At 38.9% G+C, this 23,945-nt stretch overlaps 1 protein-coding gene and 1 long non-coding RNA gene across 5 annotated transcripts in view; one reads left to right on the forward strand and one right to left on the reverse strand.

Moving 5' to 3' along the window:
• The window catches only part of epha7 (eph receptor A7), a 252,404-nt gene extending 246,947 nt beyond the window's left edge, over positions 1-5,457 (reverse strand). For 2 of the 4 annotated variants that reach the window (XM_055635837.1, XM_055635835.1), the window contains exons 1-2: positions 5,200-5,457; positions 2,430-2,494 (exon numbers count right to left, since the gene is read on the reverse strand). In XM_055635837.1, the coding sequence (XP_055491812.1) occupies positions 2,430-2,494; positions 5,200-5,296 (162 nt within the window). In that variant the 5' untranslated portion in view covers positions 5,297-5,457. The remainder of the gene's footprint in view (positions 1-2,429; positions 2,495-5,199) is intronic. The other 2 variants (XM_055635836.1, XM_055635838.1) reach the window with 2 other exon arrangements.
• A 122-nt stretch (positions 5,458-5,579) lies between these two features.
• On the forward strand, positions 5,580-21,484 carry LOC129697364 (uncharacterized). Its single transcript, XR_008723506.1, has 3 exons — positions 5,580-6,068; positions 10,075-10,182; positions 21,344-21,484. It is a non-coding gene; the product is annotated as an uncharacterized LOC129697364 (long non-coding RNA).
• The last annotated feature ends 2,461 nt before the right edge of the window (positions 21,485-23,945 follow it).

The following is a 23,945-nucleotide window of genomic DNA, read 5'->3' on the forward strand; positions in this document are numbered from 1 at the left end:
GGCCTTCATGTGAACCAGAGCAAGTAAAGAGGAATGTTCTGTCTAAAACGCTCTAAAAAGACAAGCTCAGACAACAAAGCCACTCAGTATAGCCACCTTTTGACCAAAATTGCATATCTTTTATCTGATTGCTTCAAAGATAAACTGAAACCTTTTTCATGAGCTGAGTAACAATCCTTTCTAAATCCCATTTATGAAAAGCCCCCATGTAATGGTGCAGACAACTACTGGAATGTGCAAAGCATTGATATTCATTTACTTCAGACAAACACCCTGTTACTGAGGTCCTGTTGCAGTTTCCATATCACAAGATTTGCAAGGCTCACACAAAACCCTCTGCTGGATAACTGACTGCAGGGCACTCCAGTCAAGAGAAAGTTGTGCCTTTATTATGTTATAGTGCAGGTAACTTAACTCCTTGCATGCTACAAATAGTCGTGGATCTTATCCACACATCAGAAGTTTGAAATACGATTGCTTCATTGAAAGATGTTGAAATCTGTATGTCTTGAGAATAGCATTTGTTTAGATTCAACGTTATACAAATGGATTCAATTATGACAAAATGTGCCTTTTTATCAAGAAGACCTTAAATATATTCCAATCTGATGAGATTACAATGCCTGCCTTTTGGCAATTGTGAATATTCCAAATGCTGTGAGATTGGGCAAATTCTGAAGGTATGTGGGGCCCAGCGGCTAAAAATTGCGAGATCAGAGGTTTGTCTTTGAGAAAATAAAAAGATGGAAAGTGTTGAAAATCAAATTGCAAAATAGGTGAAAGCGTATTGCTCAACAGAATTATTTAGCATTTTATTCCCCTGCCTTTAGATGCGTTGAAAATGGTACTGAATGTTCCATTCCCAGGATTAACATCTCATCTGAATGAGCACAAAAAATTACTTCTTCAGAAGCAACTAAAATATAAACAGAGAATTGAGTTCACAGTTTCTCAATGCACTTGCACAGTTCTTGTTTTATAGACCTTGTTGGTGAATTGTTGAGATGCTACTGTATTGCAAAATAGCCCATGCTGATAAGTTTCACAGCATTCTTGTGACATTCACTTGCCCTTTTTCTCCTAAATGCTTACATTTATTAGCATACTTCTCTGGAATAATTTTTTTTTTTCCCCTACAGAACTCTGGTTTAATAAATCCAGATAACTATTTCCTGCACAAATTCTGTGGTAACTGTATGATCCCTGTCCTGATATAATCCAAACAATTATTCTCAAAACCTTTGCTCAGGAAATTATCTTCTGTGGATCACATATAAATATCTGTTTACGCATTGACCTCAACAAAGCAAGAGGAACGTTACGGCACTGTGCAAAGTAACTTCCAATGGGACAAGATTTTTTTTAAAGAAATACAAAGGGAAATTAAATATATATCTAACATCAGAAGAATAGCTCACAATGTGTATGAAAGCAAAACAGTCATTACATGACCTTACATTGGAAAGACAAACACATAATTGCAGGAAGAGTATAATCCGTAATGATGTCTAGTGTAAATAGCCACAGTTTTCATCATTTAATGGATCCTTTCTATGAGAATTGTCTAAGCATAACATTCTTCATTGCAGGTGCTATCTAATTCCTGAACAATCCAGTAAATACCACAGATACCGTGTGGCACAAGCTGAATCCAGCCTGCCAGTGTCTGGGTTTAGCTCCAAGATGACTATAACATTCTCTTGGTGTACTGACTGAAAGCACCACAAGCAGGACAAACCTCCATGGGGAAAGTGTGACCTACTAGAGTCACACAATTGTTTATTGTACTCCACTTGTAACAACATTTCCATCTTCCCATCATCTCAAATGTACTTCAAAACTTTATCTATTTTCATATCTATTTGTTTATATAATTAGCCCTTCATAAACCCTGTGTGATAAACTGTATGTTCGCCCAATTAAAATTAGGTGCTTTTTAAAAAAAGTGTGGGGTAAATTTTATAATTAATTGCCCTGAATAAAGTGCAAGTCCAGCAAAGTTACTTAAAGGGAAATTTCCCAGATTAAAATTGCATTTATTTCTGACGAAATGAATACATAGTTAAGAGAAAGGAGAAGTCAACGGATCACTCCAGGGGTAAGAACGATGTTAGTTTTATTGTTTTTGAGTGTGTATTGGAAATTAATTGACTGTTATTTATTATATTTTAATTTGCCCCGGGTCTCAGCTACCGAAACGTTGGAAGGTGTCATCGATCTGTGATATAACATTTCCTTTTAGATTAGCGTTAATCACTTTAAACAGTGGATCTGCTCCCCAACTGAGAGGGGAATGCGGTCACGAAGGAACCGCTGGAGTGAATGAAATCGAAAAGTAGAACCAATGGCAGAGACGTGATCCCGAAGGTGGTGGTGAGGGCTGAGTATTGGGGGGACGGGGGGACGGGCGGGAGTCCCTGAAGACTTACCCCATCAGCAGGAAAAGAGATCCACTCCAACTCCGTCTGCTGCGCTTTGGAATCCAGCAAAATAACTAGCGGAGAAAGACAGAGAAATCAAACGAAAAGAGTGAAACTGCAGTCACATTTACATAAACATAAAACAGGTTTATAATGGGATCCATCTACAAAATCTAGTTTGACATTTACCCCCAAACCTCACGTAAAATATCCAAACTGCGGGCAGTGCTGTATTTAAAGCAAACGGGACTAATTAAAAGTAACATTTCCAATGTTGTCGATTTCAGATAAATTTCCCTTCCTGTGCATCCTTTTAAAACTATTTTGTTTCATGTTGGAAAGAATCGCCTATCTTTCTCGCTCGCCCCTTAATTTATTTTAAAATGACGTTTCAAGTGAACCGGGTATACATTCATGTGTTTCTTCGCCGAACTGCAAAATATTCGTCACTGTGGTGCCTAGATGTCTGACCAGGAGAAGAAGAAATATCAGCATCGTTTTTAGTGCGAGTGTGTGTGTGGTTAGCCATTGGGATGCATTTGCAGGAAATGGCAGATGTCACAGCCATTGGTTTCGGGCAAGTCTGCTCGCTCACTTAACTTTGGTCTCGCTGACGAGAATTCACTGTCAATTCTTCTTCTGGGAACAAGGGCTTTGAGCGGACAGTTAGACGCGGGTTTTCACTGCGGATCGAAGTCGAATCGGATTCTGGCGTCTACCAGCAACCAACTGTTCGAGCGGTGTCCATCACAGACACTAAAATTTGTTTAACACGCTGCAAGGAGCGGGAGTTTAAAAGAGTCTCTGAACCGGCCTGGACAATAACTCGCCCCCTTTCGTTTCCATGTTTCATTTTCATTCCACGTTTCATTGCTAATATTGGAACCATTAAACGCCAGAAGACAGACTATTTAAATTAATTAAAAATCCAAGAGGTCTGAGACATCATTGGTCAAGTTAGTTTTATGGTTTTCCTTAAAGCCGTGTTCTGCTTCCCATCCCGGCACCGCTACAAACTCGAGTTAGAATATTAACCGGGATTAGCCTCGATCGTCCAATGCTGTCCTGCACTAAGAGTATTATATTGACTTAAGTTTGCATGGAATCGCTTTATGCGTGGTCAATGCAGCCGAGCGACCTGGGATGGTGCTGAGCGGATGGCGTGCAACTGACCGGGACAGACAAATATTTGACAACCGCTCCATCGGCCGAAAGTTGAAGTCAGGCCGCCGTGTCGCGGAGAATGGCAGGGAGCTCTGCACTTCCCTTCAGGTGCCGGAATGTGCCCACAGAAACAACAGCCCGCCTCCAAGCGACAGGTAACTCGCAAAGACAGCGCTGCCCGAAAATACCAGCCTAGCCACCACTTAATGCAATAGCTATGCTTTTTCTTTTAAATATCAGAAATAGGAGTCATGTTTATTTCAGACGTTTATTTAGTCTTGATTGATTTTTGCTTTATGCAAAAATACCCACCACCATCTCTATCTGAGGCAACTAATAATTATTAATGTTAATGGTAAATTTAGTAGCAAATAATTTTAAAGATCAATAAACAACAGGCGCCGTTTGCTGGTTGGTGATAAATCCAAATTAGCGCTTGGTGTTTCACACTACTTTTAAATGTTTAAATGTGCCGACCCATTGGAAGCGAACGCAAGCAGCAGTTATTTTTTCGTGATACCGTTCGGGCACAGGCACGAACTTCACGCAAGTTGACAAACTAGCCACCTTTAAACGATGACATTATTCGATATCTATCACTGAGCATTTTGTTACTGTATCACTGCGACACCTGCATTCGTAACGGAGGGACTGGAGAAAGGTAAATGAAAGGTTTTTGTGAGAGGGAAGGAGAGTGCAAGTATCAGGGTAATGCGCAGACAAAAGTGGCCACTTTGCAAAATCCTCTTTCACCTCGGCCAACCCACCCATCCTCGACATTGCTCCAACTAACTTTGTGCTCCCGTTGCACACACAGCGCGGTCACAATTGTTTTTCCCCCTTTGGACGGTGCGGCCGATTTGTGGATGGACAAATCTTTGCGCTGCTCGCACAAGCAGAGTGGCCCAAAATGTGACCCTGTTCCTCGAAAATAAAACTTTTCGCCCGCCTTCCCAGCGTCTGGAAAACTCGAAGGATCCACTGCTCCTAAAGTCTGCCGCCAGCAATTATTTCTAACAATCGCTGTGTCACGTTTATCCGACAGATGTAAACATGCACGTTCACATTCGCCGGGTGCAGTTGAGAATGTGCAATCCCACCGGGCACCCGGTGGCTCGGCGGTGGGACTTAACAAGCTACATAAACTGCCCCTACGACCCTAGTGACTCATCTGGAAGTGCTCGGAATGTGATGTTTCGGTCCGATGGGGATTTCCAAATCGTTCACTGCAACGGTTTCAAGGCACGCAGATTAAAATGGAAATGAATGAATAATTCCGAGGGCCGAAATGTTCCACGGTTGAATTAAGATGCATTTATTCCAATGCACCCCCCTGTGCAATTTACCCAAACCGTGGCACCAAAAATCAGCGTGCATGTCTAAAGTGTGCAGTGTGCGCCTAACTCGGTGCGTTCAGTGATGGAACTCCCTTTCAGCTGCACCCTCGGTAGATGCCCACTGTCTTTTCCCCTAGTAGGGGATGAGGTCCGGACTTGGACGGGGTCAAGGCGGCTGGTGCTTTCCGGCCGTCCCGTTTGGAAGTAGCGACCCGGTCAAGCAAGCGGCAGCTTCAAGGAAGGGATTGAAGGAGGGGAAGACTTTTCTTGCTTCTTACCTTCTCTCGCAGCCTGCGTCAGATGCGTGAGAATGGTGCTGAGTACAGAAATGCAGCAGCAGATAATCCAAAGAGCGTGGCTGAGCTTGGAGCCCATGGTAGGTAGCCGTGGCTTGGGCTTTGGGAGGATGGTGGTTTTTGTTTAACTGCCGCTCTTGCAGCGAACTCGCCGCGTCTCTGTGCTTTAAGTCCCAGGCTGTGGCAGTAGCGCTTATTCCACACACTCAAATAGCGCCCGGTGCTTGGTGAAGGCGGAGATCCGAGCTGCCGCCGCGTCAATCTCGCCGTTCCGTCTTAAATAGACAGCCGTATCACCCATTCACTCACAGGATTTAAGGACAGGACCGGCCCAGAAGGAGGAAGGTTGTCGCCAATCGGAGTGGGAGAGAGGCGGGGTATGCCTTTCCCAATGGAGCGAACTCCACACACAGTAACACGCATGGTAGCGAGAAAGAACTGAGACTGAGGGGGTTTCATGTTGGAGAAAATCAGAAAACATTAAAGACACGAAGGGCAGTTACAGCAAGCCTCCTGAAGGATTAGGATCAAAGACACCTCTGACTCCGCGTAAGAACCGGGACAAAAAAGAGAAGAATCATCGAGCTTGCAAGGATTTTTTTTAAAGTGACTCCAGAGAGTGAACACAAAGAACTGCAACAGCGAGAGACATAAAACAGGTCCTCGCAGCGAAGCAGTCCAGAGTGTGTCGAAATAAGTAGGGTAGAGAGCGAGGGAGAGAGATTACAGACTTACACCAGTGGAAACAACAAAGCGGTGGGCTGAGAGAATATAGATACACTAGGACAGGAAGAACTGCTAAATAGTTTACTCTGGTGAAGTGCGGCCACTCGCCGCAGTGTATGTGGAAGGTGAATGGATTTATTTGGTTGCATTTCTGTTTATTTTTAGTTCTCTCCGTTTCCCGAAAACCAGGAGCAATGCTAACCTGCATCTCGCCACTCAATTGTCCCTTTCCCGTGCTCTCAACCCTCACAGAGCCTCCAGGCAGTGAGCATCAGTGTCCACACTTCCACCGACATGCAGTGCAGACGCTTCTCCGAACTGAGGTCACCAGAGAACAACTAGAAGTTGCACATGCGAATTGTAGTTTAGATTTGCAGCAGCTGCAGTTTTATTTTGTTTTCTGTTAGGTTAATTCTTCGCCTGATTTGAGAAAGCCAAATCAACTCCAAAATGCTGTGAATGAGATCACAGTTTACGAACTGTGATAAATTAAAATATTAACTCAGCTTTCCTGTCTACAAATATGCTGGCCATGTTACGTTTCTGTTTGGTTAGTGCTTCTGGCGTCCTCGGTACTTTATTTTTGAATTGTGGTCCGTTTGAATCATCTCACCACAATATGAACTTATCCATGAGTCATCAGAGAGTCCGACAGTTCTGAGACGGAGTCACAACAGTGATCGGTGCTTTTCGTTTTACTCTGTCTGTTTTTATGACATTTACTGGCATCGCAAATCATTCTGATATTTTCCTACAGACTTTATTCAATGTCAAATGCAGACAAATAACTTGTTTAAGAAGGAACTGTAGATGCTGGAAAATCGAAGATACTCAAAAATGCTGGAGAAACTCAGCGGGAGCAGCAGCTGAGTCTGAAGAGGGGTTTCGGCCCGAAACGGTGCCTATTTCCTTAGCTCCATAGATGCTGCTGCACCCGTTGGGTTTATCCAGCATTTTTGTGTACCTCAGACAAATAACTTGTTTGGCAACCATCGTGGTTAATTCACATTAACATTTCTGAAAGTGCTGGCATAAAGTGTTCCTTCGTACAAATTATATTCCCTTTATCTGTTTCCAGTTTGAAACATTGACAGATTGCATCTTCACCTTAACAGAACGAAATGATTCAGTCACTCAGGTGACCAGGTTAGAGGGCAGTGTAATCCCCGCAGCATGCTCTCCGTAAAAAAAACCTAATAGTTGTGGAGAAGCTGAATACGAACATTTGTTTACTACACGGTTCTATGTTTGATGATATAACTGGCACAACTTATAAACAGTCCAGTACATTTTCTTCCAGGTTTCGTTTTATTTCACGTAACCTCCAGACTAAATATATTAAAACCGTTTATGTGAATGTGATTTATTCTTGCTGTGGCTTCTCCTTTCCTTTTAACTTCCTCCAAATTGCCTCCAAGAATTGTAGTCCTGTCATGAAAGAACCCATACTGAGATTTGATTCTACGCATGTTGGTAAATCTCATCAAAATCACATTTTTTTTCATGCTTGAAACCAGGCAGCAAATGCTGTTGAAGTGCTCAACCACAAGATATAAAAATAAAGATCTTGTTGCAGGTTTTTTTTTTTTTTTGCTGCAAGTCCATTCAACACAATGCAGTGTTTAAGCAGGCATATGCAAGCAATTGGTAGCAGGAACATTTGGAGATGCTGAATTTAGTTGTGTTGCCCCCACTCAAAACTGGTTGAGATTAACAAGCATTCAAAGGTGCGTTGGAACTAAGATTGGCAGGGAAAACAGTAAACGAACAACTCAAGTATATTCAAAGAGAAGATGATTTGTATAAGGACTGGAAACATAGCAAATAAAATATAATGGAAGGATGTGCTGCGCTAGTTATTTATAAGACTGAATATATAGAACTAAAATCAAACAGAAAAAGGTTCACTGTTCATTATGGATCAGAGAACAAGTATGGAGCAAAACTGATTTAAAAAAATAAAGAAATAAAAGGGGACAGTGGATGTGGGAAATATGAAAAGGAAAGTCAAAAGACAATTTTTAAAAACATATATAGTAAAAGAGCCATCAAAAGAAAAAGCAAGGGTTGATGAGGATCAGTTTGTACTGCAGAGGACATAACATAAGTATTCAATATAGTTTAGCACACTACCACTGGAGGAGGTAACAAAGCACAGCAGTAAGCAAAACACTTGCAGTGAAAATGACCTATGTTGCTGTGAGAAGTAAGAGTGAATATTGAAAATTTCTAATCTTTTCTGAATAGGAATAATGCAAAAGAAAGAAAAGTTTGCAAATGTTAAATGCCATTCAGAAATAGGGAGACCAAAAGAACAGTAACTGCACTCAGGGAAACTAATATTTGTGCAATAATTGAAAACAGAATGAACTGCCTCTTTGACCTGGATGGGTTAATCGTTGCCAACCAGCCCAGATACATTTTATTAACATAAGACCATATTTGAATATAGTAACAGGGATAATAATAATAAGGGGTATGAAGAAACAGAAGATGCTGGTTTAAGCTAAACATAGACATAAAAAGCTGGAGTAACTCAGCAGGTCAGGCAGCATCTCTGGAGAAAAGGAATAGGTGACATTTCAGGTCGGGACCCTTCTTCAAACTGCGTGTCAAGGGAAAGGTAAACGAGATATAGACAGTGATACAGAGAGATATAGAACAAATGAATTAAAGTTATGCAAAATGTAATTGGGTTGAACTGCAGAAGTGCAATGTAACATATTTGCTGGAATGCTGTTCAAGGGGCAACTCCAGCAACATTGTACAGTAAGAAATAGAACATGGTGTAGAGATGAATATCTGTTTTTTTAGTTGGAGAGGGTCAGGTAATAGGACCACTGGTTATTGTGGTCAATATCCCAGGCTTATGCATACAGGATGTAACTTCACTGTTCGGTTTCAATATTCTCCCAACTTATTCCCAAAAATGGAAATAAACAGCACTGACAATAGTAACAGACCAGAGGGAAGTGTGGAGCATCCCAACCCCAGGATATCTTATTATTCAGTATTAGAAGCATTGACGGAGTAACACAATTCAGATGCATGGCAAATGCAATTTAACAAGGAAGTGTGAAGATATACATTTTGGTGGAATAAATGAGCGGAGACAATATACATTAATAATTTAATGAGAGTTCGGGAACAGACATATCAGTGAGTTTATTACACATTAAGAAAACTATTCTAAAAACATATGGATCTATAATCAAAGCCATGGAACACCAAGATATTATGATATTCTGTACAAATCAGGTTGGGACCTTATCTGTATGTTGGGGTTTCATTTCATTTCATATGTGCCGACATAAAAAATCAAATACATCAAAATGTTAATACATACTTTAAGGTTTTCAGTATTGATTGATGTAATACTGTAATGTAAAAGAGCATGCATAAAACTCCAGCATTTACTGAGAGCACACAAAAGTTGATGTCTGTCTCTTTTGGGGCAACAACACACAGCTTGAACGAGCTGACAATAAAATAATGAGCTAAAGGGAGAAATATACTCTAATTCAGATTGACAAATCAGATGCATATTTAAACACCTCTTCCAGAGATTTTGATAAAGAAAGTGTTTTAATCCATGATTGATTGTACTCTCCTTCAGAATCTTTAATGTTACCTTTGCTACTGCATCATTTTACTGAAACATTCCTCATATCTCATTTTGCATCCACTTTGTCGTATTATAATTGGTTTAACTTTTCTTGCTTAAAAGGAAATGGTTTGTTTTTCACAAATAACCCATCTAAATATTTTTTTCTCGTAATCTACTGTGTATTGTGTGACATTACAAATAACTAAATAAGGACTGGCTCATGCCAGTCACACACAGTAATGATTAATCCTAAATCCCAGCCCACACTTTGCATCACATGCTGCCTTTAACCGTTACATTATCATTGCAACTCATGTCAGGCACAAGCATATGAATGTTCTACCTTCCATAGCCACACAAGACCATACAGGGAGCAAAATAAATTTACTTGCTACTTTAGTTTATCAATGCTTAATGTACTTGCATGAGTTTCTTTATTTTTCTAACTTTAAAGTATCAAGCATTATATAAAAATATTATAAATGGTAAATCATAGATCTGAGTACATTTATTACCATTTACAGACACAAAAGGTTGGAGTAACTCAATGGTCAGGCAGCTTCCCTGGGGAGAAGGAATAGATGACGTTTCAGGACGAGACTTCTTCAGATACTATTTATGTCATCTGATTCGTATGTATTTGAAATCCAAGGAATAGTTCACAATGAAATCTGTTACAGCCAAAAGTCTTATGTTGTTCTAAATGCTGTTTTTGCTTTCTTTTTTTTCCCCACTTTAATCTTTATTGCTTTTATGCATACACAAATAAAACACAAAAATAACAACAAAACATACAACAATGCAGTGAAACGTACAACAGTGCAGCGGGGGGGGGGGGGGGGGGGGGGGTTCAGTTTACAACTAATGATGCAGTATACAGAACTATTTTCTTATTAAAACAATTTCCAATAACTTACATTATTGTCAATAAAATTATAGTGTTGATGTCTTTATTTCTATACCTAATCCATTTTTCCTATTTTCTGTTAAACTATTCTTTCACAAATATTTCCTGTACTATGTCTAACCATTGTCTAAGTCTGGGTGTGTCTGCTGCAAGCCAATTTCTTGTAATGGCCTTTCTGCCAGCTGTGAGTAGGATGTTAACCAAGTAATGATCTTCCTTCAGCATCACTGTAGTTGTAATACCCAGGTATAAAATGGCACACTTCTTGGAGACTATATATCCTAATACCTCCTTTAATACTGAATTCACTCTGTCCCAAAATGGTTCTATTTTTGGGCAACTCCAGAAGATATGTGCATGATTTGCATCTGTTTGGCCCCATTGCCTCCAGTATGTTTGCTGCCTTAGATTTTGCTTGTTTTTTATGTTAAGCGTAATATAGAAACAAATCAAAATTTTCCAATTAAATTCTCTCCATTCTTGTGAATTAGTGGATGTCTGTAGTGTTACACTCACATGATGCCTTCTTCTGAGATTGTGATGTTCAATTCCTTTTCCCATTTAAATTTTACATAAAATGTAGTTTTAGCTTGACATTCCATTAAACTATGGTAAAGTTTAAAAATAATCCTTGATGATTATACGCATTAACTATCGCTTCTACCACTGGATTATTTTCTTCTTCTTTTTACTTTTTTACTGTAATAAACTCTCAGTTGGAGGTATCTAAACAAGTCTTAGTTCCGAAGTGCAAATTTATCCTTCAAATCTTGAAAACTTCTTAGGTCTCCATTTTCAGTAACAGTACAAAATGCAGTCATTCCTTTTTTCATCCACTCTTTAAATGTTGAGTCATACATCCCTGGTTTAAATTCACTATCCAAAGCTATACATCTTAATACTTTTTGTCCTTTATTCAGTTTAAGTTGTCTGGTAAGAGTGAATCAGGGTTCTAAAGTTTTTACTTTCCAGGTTTCTAAAGTTTTTACTTTCCATTTTATGTAGTTGTATGTTTTTTAGAAAATGGAATTAATTGAATTGATTGAACGATACAGCCCTTTGGCCCACCAAACAATGATCACCTGTTCACACTATTATCTCACCTTTGATACTGGTGTTAAAAATATAACTTTTATTTGCGGACAATTCTTCACTGATCATTGCTTGATAAAGTGTTGTTTCCACAAGTGATGCATTATTATGCACCAGTTACAATAAACTAATGATCACAGAGAGTTTCGTAATGATCTAAAAAATAATAATATTTCATTATCAGGGCGATGAAATGTTTTGTTAGTTGAAATTGTCTTTTGCTTGAAGTCCTGACCTCAGAGTGGATGCGCTTTCCTAGGTAATTTATTCAAACAAGAACAGCTGAGATCTCATGGTGTCCTGACCACTATTTACCTCCCAACCAACATCACTAAAACCAATTATCTTGTCATCTGGTTAATTGCCGTTTGGGAACCTTGCTGAGAACAAATTGGCAGCCACATTTGCCGACACTAATGCAGCGACTACATTTTAAAAGTTATTTGTTTGCTGCAAAACATTCTGGGAGGCATAAGAAATATATTTATACAAACAAAAGTTCACGCTTTAGAAAATCAATTGGTTATTTATTTAGAGCATAAACACATGATGGACTTAAAAGTTCTAGGATATAATGAAAAAAATATATATATATAAAAAGATTTTCCTGAAGGATTCGACCATGAAGTCTTTCAAGCGTCTATATTGTTTAGAAAACCCGCGCTTACATTATTTTCTGAAATGCACATTTGATTTACGCAAGTAACAATTTATTGTAGGACACAAAGAATTGCAGATGGTGGTTTACAATAAAAAATCAAAGAATTGGAGTAACTTTGGAGAGATATCTCCAGAGATGTTGCCAGACCCGCTGAGTTACTCCAGTACTTGGTGTCTTGTAACAATGTCATCTTGTTCTGATGAATGCTCTTTGACCTGAAATATTAACTCTTTTTCTATCTCCATGGATGTTACCTGTCATTTGGAGTGTGTCCAACATTCCCTGTTTTTAATGCCATGCTTCAGGATGAAACTTGCCCTTTTAAAATCTAATCAATGAACAGAGCATTTAACAAGAGCCGTTGTATTTTTTTTCTCCCCGTGACCAAAGTTAGGTAAAGATCCGACTACAGTTATGCCGCACTAAGTAAAACACACTATTCTTAAAGACAGTAGCCTAAATATTAGCATATCTGTCAGCCATTGATGTCCTCCAGGGAGCTTCAACCTGAGACAGAATTGGTGGGTCTGCTAAATTTCTCCCTATTCCACGGTACTCTGCAAGCCAGAACTGCGACAGGAATAATTGATGATGGAAAACTTCATAGTGCTGCACATGCAAAACAGGTTTCATAATTGAGAGTAGCCTTTGCCAGTTAGAAGTATTTTTATTCTCTTGCTGAGAGTAAAATGACTTCATATATATTTTGTGGTGGTCGCTTTTGATTCTCTTGCGTGTCCTGAAAGGCATTCACATAAATGCAGAGTTTCTTTAATCATGGTGCATTGTAAAGCTTCTTATCGAATTATTCCATTTCTTAGCCAAGTTTTTTTAAGCATCAATAACTCATCCAATTTTTTCAGACCACAAGTGAAAAAGAAATCAGACAGCCCTAATAACCCAGTGGTGATTGCTTTGATTGCTTAACTTAAATCTATTGCCTCTGATGCAAACAGTAGGGCAGCTTTATTCTGCCTGCTAATGTCCATGATTAGTGTGTACTAAGCACCAACTGTTGCTTTAAGTAACCACACACTTCAGAAAAGGTTAGACACTGCGTAGAGCAAACTCTCTGGTCTTGGAGGGCAGCTGCTGGAATTCATTCCGGCACATGCTGCCTTTGGGAGGCATTGAACTATCGTACTGTATGAGAGAGGTAGAATCAGAGCTGAGAAACTCATATTCTTCAGCCATCCAGAGTCTCCTCCACAGACAGCGATCAGGTAGGTGCTGCCACAAGTGTAACAATGTGTATCATACTAGGTTAATAAAAGGCTCACAAAAGATATAGTTCTAAAAATAGGGAAATGGCAGTTAGTTAATGGTGCAATGCAATATTATTTATGTTAATTTATTAATTTAATATGGAATGTTTATTTCATGTTTTTTTTAAATTTTGCATTGCTGTCAAACTAACACTCGGATGGTTAGCAACTGAGTACAGTTCAATTGTTGACTCTGTTTACAGATGATCTGCTCACATTAGAAAGCAGCCGACAAGACCGTCTCCTTCACACAACTTCCCCCTCCTGTTCATAGCAAACCTGGCATCGTCTTGATGGCAAAAAAAAAATTGTTTCTTGAGATAGACACAAAGTGCTGGGGTTACTGAACGGGTCAGGCAGCATCTCTGGAGGAAAAGGATGGGTGACGTTTCAGGTCTGGACCCAAGCAGCATCTTTTTTTACCATGGATGCTGCTTGACCCGTTGAGTAACCCCAGCACTTTATGTCTATCTTTGGAATAAACCAGCAGTATGTGATGTGGAACGCACACCAGATTCACAAGTCACATTATTAAAGATAACTTGTTAGTTAGGAGCCGGCATTAGGTTGGTCGTTGTGGCCCATATGTAGTCAGTACACTAGACCGCAAAGGAATGAAGGTTTCATGACTTGGGCAAGTCACCAGACTTTGACCCACACATTGTTATGATGGGAAACCAGCTGTGTGTTGAAGTTGGAATCTCTTTGATTATGGGTACATCTCAGAGCTGACAGGTAGCACGTCAAATAAAGACACCTTGCACCATGTGGAATATCCTATCATTCTGATGCACCCTATGACATGCATAAAGTAATGACTCTATATGGATGGGAAGGGAATGGAGGGTTATGGTCTGAGCGCAGGTATATGGGACTAGGGGAGATTATGTGTTCGGCACGGACTAGAAGGGTCGAGATGGCCTGTTTCCATGCTGTAATTGTTATATGGTTTATATGGTAACCTTCTACATGGTGAGATAGTTTTTATGGCTCAAGCAGCTGACAGAATTCAGTCTCGACAGAACAACAGACACCACACACAATGTACTCAACAGGTCTGGGTAGGAGTTTGGTGGCCTGATCCACCCTGAGTTAATATGCCTCTTGGTGAGACTTCTTCTCCCATCTGCATCCTTCCCCTTCCTACAGTTGTTTTATTCAGAGACTGTTCAGACAGAATGCCCTTCAAGACAGTGATGTCTGTAGGCAACTGATGGGTGCAGATGGTTTGAATGTTGGATAAATTATTTCAGCATCTATTATGCCGCATCTAGCAGAACTCCAGAAAAAACAAATGTTTTCAGTCATGGGAACAAGCAGCAGAAACCAATAACAAATTAATCTGAAAACACTAGTCGATTAACTGGCACTAGTGCGAGGAAGCAAGAATGGACCACCCAACTATTGAATGCATGTACGGATATGCAAGATTGAGAGAAGATGTTAGCTGGAGGACTTAATTTCAAAATTGCAGGGCTGAAAATGATTATCCAACTACTCTGCATATTCATAGCAATATATCTTTTTCTTTGTTTTTTTTCTGAAGCAAATATATTTTCTCTTTGTTGTATTAAGATTCATAATTGAATCATACAGCACAGAAACTGGCCTTCAAACACCAATCTACACTAATCTTGCTTTCTACTATAGTCCCATCCACAGCCCCAGATTCAACTTATTACTGGGGACAATTTACAGTGGCCAATTAACTTACCAACCCATACATCGCTGGGATGTGAGAGGAATTTGGTCATGGGAAGAATGTGAAAACTCCACACCAGAGTTCAGGCTTAAATCTGGGTCGCTGGAGCAGTGAAGCAGCAGCTTTACATGTGCCATTGTATCCATCTGTCTAATCCTACAACAAACATATCAATATATTGTTATAATATCATGAAATGTACCATTTTTTTACAGTTTGAGAATTTCCTTTATCTCACTTCTTTACTTCGTTAACTTTATTTTATAAATAAATGTATATTGCAATCGGTGCATCTTATTTTTCTGCCTCTCACCAATGCTATATTTCAATTCTATTTTTCCCATGATTTTCCATTTCTAGCAAGGTCACAGCATGATTTTAATTGCATTTGAAACTGGTAAACTCTCTGCAGAGACAATGTTGGGAATATCGTTTTTCTTATAACATTTTATATAAAGGCTGTTAGTTTAAATACGTGTAATAGGTTATAATATATAATATATAACAAGTTATATTAATTAATCTTAGCAGTCTACCGTATTATTAACCATCAGATTTTAGAACTCGTATATTTTGCCAATTTTCCTTTCTCATCAAAAAAAGAGTCTGGTGAGAAATGAAATATGTTTCTCCATTTCCCCCTCCAGCAATCTTGCCCATTGGCATTGCTTAAAGGATAATCATGCACATTCTGCTTTCGATTTACTGTCCATTATGGAAGAAAAATCATCAACAGAATTCTTTGAGTTTCCAAATAAATGCTGCCACTGGAATCATAAACTAAGAAAATCATCCACACATGTCAGCACCTAGTTTCACAAGACCAGACTTTACCTCAGGACAAATACTAAGTAAGAAACAACCTTAACCTCACCACATGAAATACCTTAATCTCTGCTGCATTAGTTTCTACTCCAGCCACACTTGGAGTAGATGAAGGTTAAGTAAAACTATAATTTGTTCCTCATTGGAGCAACTTCAGTACTGTGGACCTATGTGCATATAGATCTAGATTGAGATTATTTAATTTTCATAAACAGCAGGGAATAGTTTTGATCCAAAATCCCAAATACAAAGGCACAGGATCCACCTGAATACCTCTGACAAGAACACTCCACCACACTCCAAAGACGTACAGGTATGTAGGTTAATTGGCTTGGTGTAGATGTTCCAAAATTGTCCATAGTGTGTGTAGGGTAGTGTTAATCTGCAGGGATCGTTGGTCAGTGCAGACTCTGTGGGCGAAGGGCCTGTTTCCATGCTGTATCTCTGAACTAAACTAAACTAAACTAAAAGTACTCACTTTGAACTATGTGGGATACATGGATGTATGCTTATTATTGCATGAGTAAATTAGGAATGATTAACTTCCTTCTACTCGTTAATAAAAAACATATCTATGAAAGGATATTACTGATTAAATTATCTCCAGCCATTGCAATTTTAATTAGTTTATTTTTTGGCTGAAGAATAGAAAGGAAATATCAATTATATTTTGGGTGCATCACTTTATTCCTCTTTCTATTTCCCACGCTTATTGTTTAGCTCATATTAGCACTAATTGCATTTATGTCAAAATAACTGTTGGCATTGTATCTCTCTTTTGACCCTTGGATTTGTTTTGCTCAATTTCCTTTGGCAGGTGCATCTCAGTGATGGCTTAAAATGTCACTTTTCCCAGTTCATGTTCAGGGTTTATCCATTTTTCAACGTCTGCTATATATGGAAACAATGAAAGTTTTCATTTTCATTCAGCTAAACAGTGAAGAAGGGTGATTATGACACACAGTTGAAATGGCTGTGCCTCATTAATCAGCAGGTTCAGATTTCACTCTGATCCCCATGCATGGAGAATGCAATTGCACAATGAGAGGACATAAGCAGAACATTAACTGTCTTTGAATGACATGGATGATTGTTTGGACATCTGGAATAGATACTGATCAAATATAGTTAGTGATACATAGATCAACATCTAGTTAAGAACACAAATGCCAGTCTCAATGAGCAAGGTACATTGTGGCTGTGATGAAATCAATGCTACCAAAGAAAAAAGGAACAGAAGATTCATCCAACAAATGTATTGGCGAAAGAAGGGAGATAATCTCTTCAAAATTATCACTTCCAATTGAAATATGAGAACCAAATAAAATTCAACAATTATTTATGCCTGAAATCAGAAGTTTCAAATTCTTATGCATGCTTACCAAATGGGTGTCAGAGAATTCTAGCTGACTTCAAAGCATTCTTCTGGAACTGTTAACAAACTTGTCAATTGTGAACATCAAAATGCAACACTACAAGCATGCAGGGAGATTCTTTCTAGTCCAATATCTCATTCTCTTGGCATGTTGCCAAAGTTGCAAGGGTAACCCAAAAATGAGCAAGCAGCCCAAATATTGTTTGCAATCAACACCGGATTGAATTATGCATTAAAATCCCAGCGTTTTTGTTTTCACGGAATTAACTTATTTGGCAATCACCTTTATTTTATTTGGCAAATACCATTATTTCACTGTAATACTCCTCAGAAAGCCAAGAATGTGCAAAGAAAATGCAGAATTTCTCTGAACAGTTTAATTGGATCACTTTGTGCTCCTTGACATGTTTGGGTTTGCTGATTCGTGATTCTTTTTTTTGTTTTAATTGTTTAATCATTGATTGGAATTAAAATTTAAATTTAAAAGAAGTTTTTGTTGCAAATTGATCAATATGCACTATACCTTTTTGTTAACTGTTCTGTGAGTAAAGATCAATATGGGCAGCATGGTAGCGCAGTGGTAGAGCTGCTGCTTCACAGTGGCCGAGACCCAGATTTGATCCTGACTCTGGGTGTTTTCTGTGCGGAGTCTGTGCATTCTCCCTATGACCACATGGGTTTTCTCAGGGTGCTCAGGTTTCTTTCCACGTTCCAAAGATGTGCAGGTTGGTAGCTTAATTTGTTTCTCTAAATTGCCCCGAGAGTGAAGAATTTGTGTATGGATGACAGATGATTGGCATATACTTGGTGGACTTAAGGGCATGTTTCCATGCTGTATCTCCAAACTAATAAAACACTGAATAAAAAGTAATTTGAAGGTGAAGGTGAAGTTTAACCTTTCACATCCATCTATTGGCTCCTATGCCCAAACTTACATTCACCCGTTAAATTATTCTTTCCCCATGCTAAATGGGAATATTGTACTTGTTCTAAAGATGCCTTGAAATTACCACTAGCTTTTCAAGAAGTGTATGTAAGAAAACAATTTATTGATGTATTATTAAATCTTTTGATTAAAAAAAAACATTATATTTCCTGTTCAAGAGCATTTTAATGGTACCATTATAAATCACATTAAAAGTGAAAATGACCTCAGATCACAAGGTCTTAAACATGCTGTGCTTGGTTTGCATGGATCAGTGACTCATGAGTTGAAATAGTAATGTTCACTAGTTTTCCCTGGGAAGCAAACTGCATCATCAGTCCAACAAGTACTTTCAAGCACAATTATATATTCTGTATTATACCCATTTTAATATTGGAATACATTCTAAATAATTTGGTGGAAATCTGAATATAAATTGTCAGTAACTGAATGGGTGGTGGAATGGACAAAACTTTCAAATCCATTCAGAAATGGAAATGCTGGAAATTCTCAGTAGATCACACAGCATCTGTGCAGAGAGAAACAGGGTTAATGCTTCTGACCAATAGCCTCTCATTGAATCTGGGAATAATGTAATAAAGACAATATATAGAACTGGAGCACATGGTTACCATTTGGCTCCTCAAACCTACTGGACCATTACTAATCCAGAAAAGATCTTGACTTCACTTCCTCACCCTATCACTTGACTTCCCGGTAGGTAAAAGGTCTCTCAATCTCTGCCTTGAATATATTCCACGACTGTGCCAGAGCTCTCAGAGGTCAAGAATTTCAGAATCATAACCCTTTGAGGGAAGATATACTTCTTAATCTATGTTCTAAATCAGTGACTTCTTATTTTGAAACTATGCTCTCATTTCTGGATTGTCCCACTTTGGGGAAATCATCTTAGCAATCCCCTCAGAATCTTACCAGTTTAAATAAAACCATCTCTCATTCTTCCCAGTACGGATGAGTACAGCTCTAACCAGATCAGCCTCTCTTCCAATGCCAAATCGCCAACTCAAACAACACTATTTAGTTCAGTTTGGTTTAGAGATACAATGTGGAAACAGGCTCTTCAGTCCAACAATCATCAAACACCCGTGCACTAGTTCTATGTCCTACACACTAGGGACAATCTACAGAAGCCAATTAACCTACAAACCTGCACCTCTTTGGAATGTGGGAGGACACTGGAGCACCTGGAGAAAACCCACATGGTCATAGGGAGAATGTATAAACTCTGCACAGACAGCACCCATAGTCAGCATCGGACCCAGGTCTTTGCCGCTATAAGGCAGCAGCTCAACCGCTGCGCCACTACGTCACCACTGCTTCCAGTGCGCATGCATCATTCCTTAAATCTGGGCAATTAAACTGCACAATACTTTAGGCATAGTCTCGTCAGTGCATTAAACTTCCCAACAAGTATCAAAACTGCTCAACTCTTTTTTTCCAGAATAAAGTCCAATATTGGATTGGCTTTTCCTAAATACATTCTGCCAGTTTTATTTCTGGCACTAGAACCCCTAGTTCTCTTTGTACTTCAAGATTTTATAATCTTTTCATTTCAACAATCAGTTTTTTAAAATTATTCCTTCCACAGTGGTAATAATTACATGTTTCCATATTATACCCTATCTACCAACCTCTTGCCACTCACTTCTCCTAACTATATCTTTTTGTCTCACAGCTTCCTAATCTACTTGTCTATTTATCTATTTTATCTTTAGTCAGAGGGTAAATCTGTGGAATTCATTTCCACAGAAGGCTGTGGAGTCCAAGTAAATGGATATTTTTAAGGCAGATAGATTATTGATTAGTATGGGTGTCAGGGGTTACGGGGAGAAGGCAGGAGAATTGGATTAAGAGGGAAAGGTAGATCAGCCATGATTGTGGCAGATTAGACTCAATGGGCCGAATGGCCTAATTCTACTCCTATCACTTATGACCATGAACATCTGTAAATATGGCGCCAGTACATTTATTCCCTTGATCTCAGTCATTGTTCATCAGCCCCAATTCCGTTTCCTATGGTAAATCCCTGTTACTGATTACCAATCTGACCCCTTATTCCTGACAGTTTTTTTGTCAGTTAATTTATTCCCAACTGAACCAATAAATAATCCTCAATGCTAAGTGCTCTTGTGCAGAAAGAGTGATGTTACATAATTTTTGTGTAAATACATTTTGCATCTTATATTCTACTTAAATTTCTTGTTGTGATTTACGCCTTCACTTTCCTCTTTCAGCTGGCACCACTATCATTTCTATTATTCACTCTGTCTTAGCCTCAAAAGTGCTGCTGGAGGAACTCATAAAACTGGTGTAATCGATGGTCGGTGTGGACTTGGTGGGTCGAAAGGTTCGTTTCCATGCTGTACCTTTCAATCAATTCAATCAACTCAGCGGGCCCATCTGCCAGACTCTCTACGTTTGTCCAGCAGTTTTGTAGTTTGCTCAGGTTTTCAGGGTCTGTAGTCTCTTGTGTCAGCCTTAGTTTCCATTTTTCTACAGATCTTTCCTTTGCTTACTCCATCTTTCCTCCTTCACTGTAACTTAAAGGTGGCACAATGTAAATTGCCCCTAGTGTGTAGGATGCGAAAATGGGTTAACCTAGAACTAGTCAATGATTCAATTATACTTTTTTTGTCATATGTACCAAGGTACAGTGAAATTCCTTGTTTTCGCATACAATGCACAAAGTACGCAAAGAGTCATCACATATCTAGCGTCGACAAAGTTATAAAACTACTCATTAGACTCCCAATGATCCCCCTTTGTTCTCACACCCCACCCCTCCACTGGGTCCCTCCTTGTACTTGACGTCCCCCCCCCTCCATCGGGTCCCTCCTTGTCCATGGTGGCCCAGAGGCTAATATATATTGTTCTCGGTGTATGTGTGATCGATAGTTGCCATGGAGTTGGTGGGCCAAAGGGGCTCTAAATCAAATGTAACACATGTTTTAGTTCCTGGTTTTGCTTGCTATAACAAAATGCCATTCACCTGAAATATTAATCCTGTGCTCTCTTCACAGATACAGCCTGGCATGCTGAGTGCTTCCAGCATTTTCTGGAGGGTTTTCACATTTCTGGAATCTACAGATTTTTGCTTTTTTAAAAAATTTAACCTTGCACCCACAATGGAAACAGCAAGTATAAAAGATAGATATGGATTAGACGTAAGCCTTTTATTTATAACATGGAGTGCTATCTTCTCTATCAACATGAATGAAACTATAGCGTTTGCTGAATTTATATTATACAATAACATATTATGATTGGGCCTTTTGGGACCAATGGTAGATTATCTGTGAAATGGAAATGGTCAAGGTTGGCTACATTTTAATGGTAATGTTAGACTGATCTCCCAGGGTTCAACCTTTCTCAGGATTATTTTTGATCCAGATCAAATTCCTGAAAGATTAATGATTTCTTTAGGACATCACATATATGAATCTGATCTAACTAAGTTAGCCAATGCGCTCAAAATAGTACAGAGGGAGATTTCAACTCTTTGTTGCTATCATTTGATTATATAATGAGGTCAGGGGGAAATAATATGAGCTTTATCGCTGTCAAAGTTGTGAGTATAGTTTTCCAGGTCATTCAGCAGATAAAATAATTTGTCAGTTTAAACTGCAAATATTCTGGTATACTGTTTGCATCAGTGGGGCAAAGTGTTGAAAGACAATATTTCATACTTGTATTTTTTCAATTGCATATTTAATTCCACCTCCTCAAAAATTGCATTTGCATTTTACAAACTTGAACATATGGTTTTGTAACTTATTAGGTACAGATATTTCTTGATATACCCAAAAAATGCATTCTTGGGAAACATTTTATTGAGTCGTATTTTGTGCATTGAAGTTTGTGTGACCAACATTATTTTTTTTGGTATAATGTATAGGACGGCAGTGCAAAATTTGTCAAAGGTCAAAGACACATACCACAAAGAGTCAAAGGTATCATAATGAGAATTCATAAATGGAGGAATAGCAGTAGCTATAACCATTCATGTTTAGTTTTGTTTAACATAAAAAACATAGAAATTAGGTGCAGGAGTAGGCCATTCGGCCCTTCGAGCCTGCACCGCCATTCAATATGATCATGGCTGATCATCCAACTCAGTATCCTGTTCCTGCCTTCTCTCCATACCCTCTGATCTTCTTAGCCACAAGGGCCACATCTAACTCCCTCTTAAATATAGCCAATGAACTGGCCTCGACTACCCTCTGCGGCAGAGAGTTCCAGAGATTCACCACTCTCTGTGTTAAAAAGGTTCTTCTCATCTCGGTTTTAAAGGATTTCCCCCTTATCCTTAAGCTGTGACCCCTTGTCCTGGACTTCCCCAACATCGGGAGCAATCTTCCTGCATCTAGCCTGTCCAACCCGTTAAGAATTTTGTAAGTTTCTATAAAATCCCCCTCAATCTCCTAAATTCTAGAGAGTATAAACCAAGTCTATCCAGTCTTTCTTCATAAGACAGTCCTGACATCCCAGGAATCAGTCTGGTGAACGTTCTCTGCACTCCCTCTATGGCAATAATGTCCTTCCTCAGATTTGGAGACCAAAACTGTACGCAATACTCCAAGTGTGGTCTCACCAAGACCCTGTACAACTGCAGTAGAACCTCCCTGCTCCTATATTCAAATCCTTTTGCTATGAAAGCTAACATACCATTCACTTTAGTTTGGTTTTGTTAGTTTATTGTCATGTGTTCAATTAAAGTTTTTGTTGTATGCTAAACAGTCAGTGGAAAGACAATACATGATTACAATTGCGCCATCCACAGCTTAAAGGGATATGCGTAAATAATGTGTTGTGCAAGATAAAGCCAGCAAAGGCTGATCAAAGATAGTCTAAGGGTCTCCCATGAGGTAGATAGTATTTCAGGATTGCTCTCTAGTTGTGATAGGATGGTTCAGTTAATGGTACAAAATTCCTTGAGATACTTCACATACTACTTTGTTTGTTTCATATTTCATTATGATATAGGCCATTCAGCCCACCGTATCTATTCTTGCTTCCAGTGCAATTCTATCAACTCTATTCCCTTACGTATTAATCCTGTAACCTATTTTCTTACATCTGCCCAACAACACCATTTATCATATTGAATGATCAACACCATGCTGATCAAAGTTCTAAGTATGGCATATGATAAATATAGAAGAACCCCTTTGTTGGGGCAGCCTTGCTTTAACTGGTGAAATTTTCACATGTTTTGTACTTCCAAACATACTTTGGTAAACACAAAAATACAAGTTAAATACAAAGGTGGCACCATGCCGCAGCGGTAGAGACGCTGTCTCCAGAACTTTTTTCCTAATTATTTCTGCCTTTTTATTTTTTCATATTTAAAAAGAATGAATACAATTTGTCTAAACTACTTTCTCCGCCTGGGTGATGGAGAATACATACATATAGACATACAAACATTTATACATGTGAATTTGGGAGTAGAAGTATGCCCTTTGGCCTTTCATGCCTGCTCCACCATTCAATATGATAAATGGTTGACAATTTAATTCAGTGCCATTTTCTGGTACTAACTCCATGCCCCTGGGTTCCCTTAACCTCTATGAATACATGAATCTTTGTCTTGAATATACTGAGCAATAGAGCCTCAATAGC

The sequence above is a fragment of the Leucoraja erinacea genome, chromosome 5 (genome assembly GCF_028641065.1).
Source record: "Leucoraja erinacea ecotype New England chromosome 5, Leri_hhj_1, whole genome shotgun sequence".
Lineage (NCBI taxonomy): Eukaryota > Metazoa > Chordata > Chondrichthyes > Rajiformes > Rajidae > Leucoraja > Leucoraja erinaceus.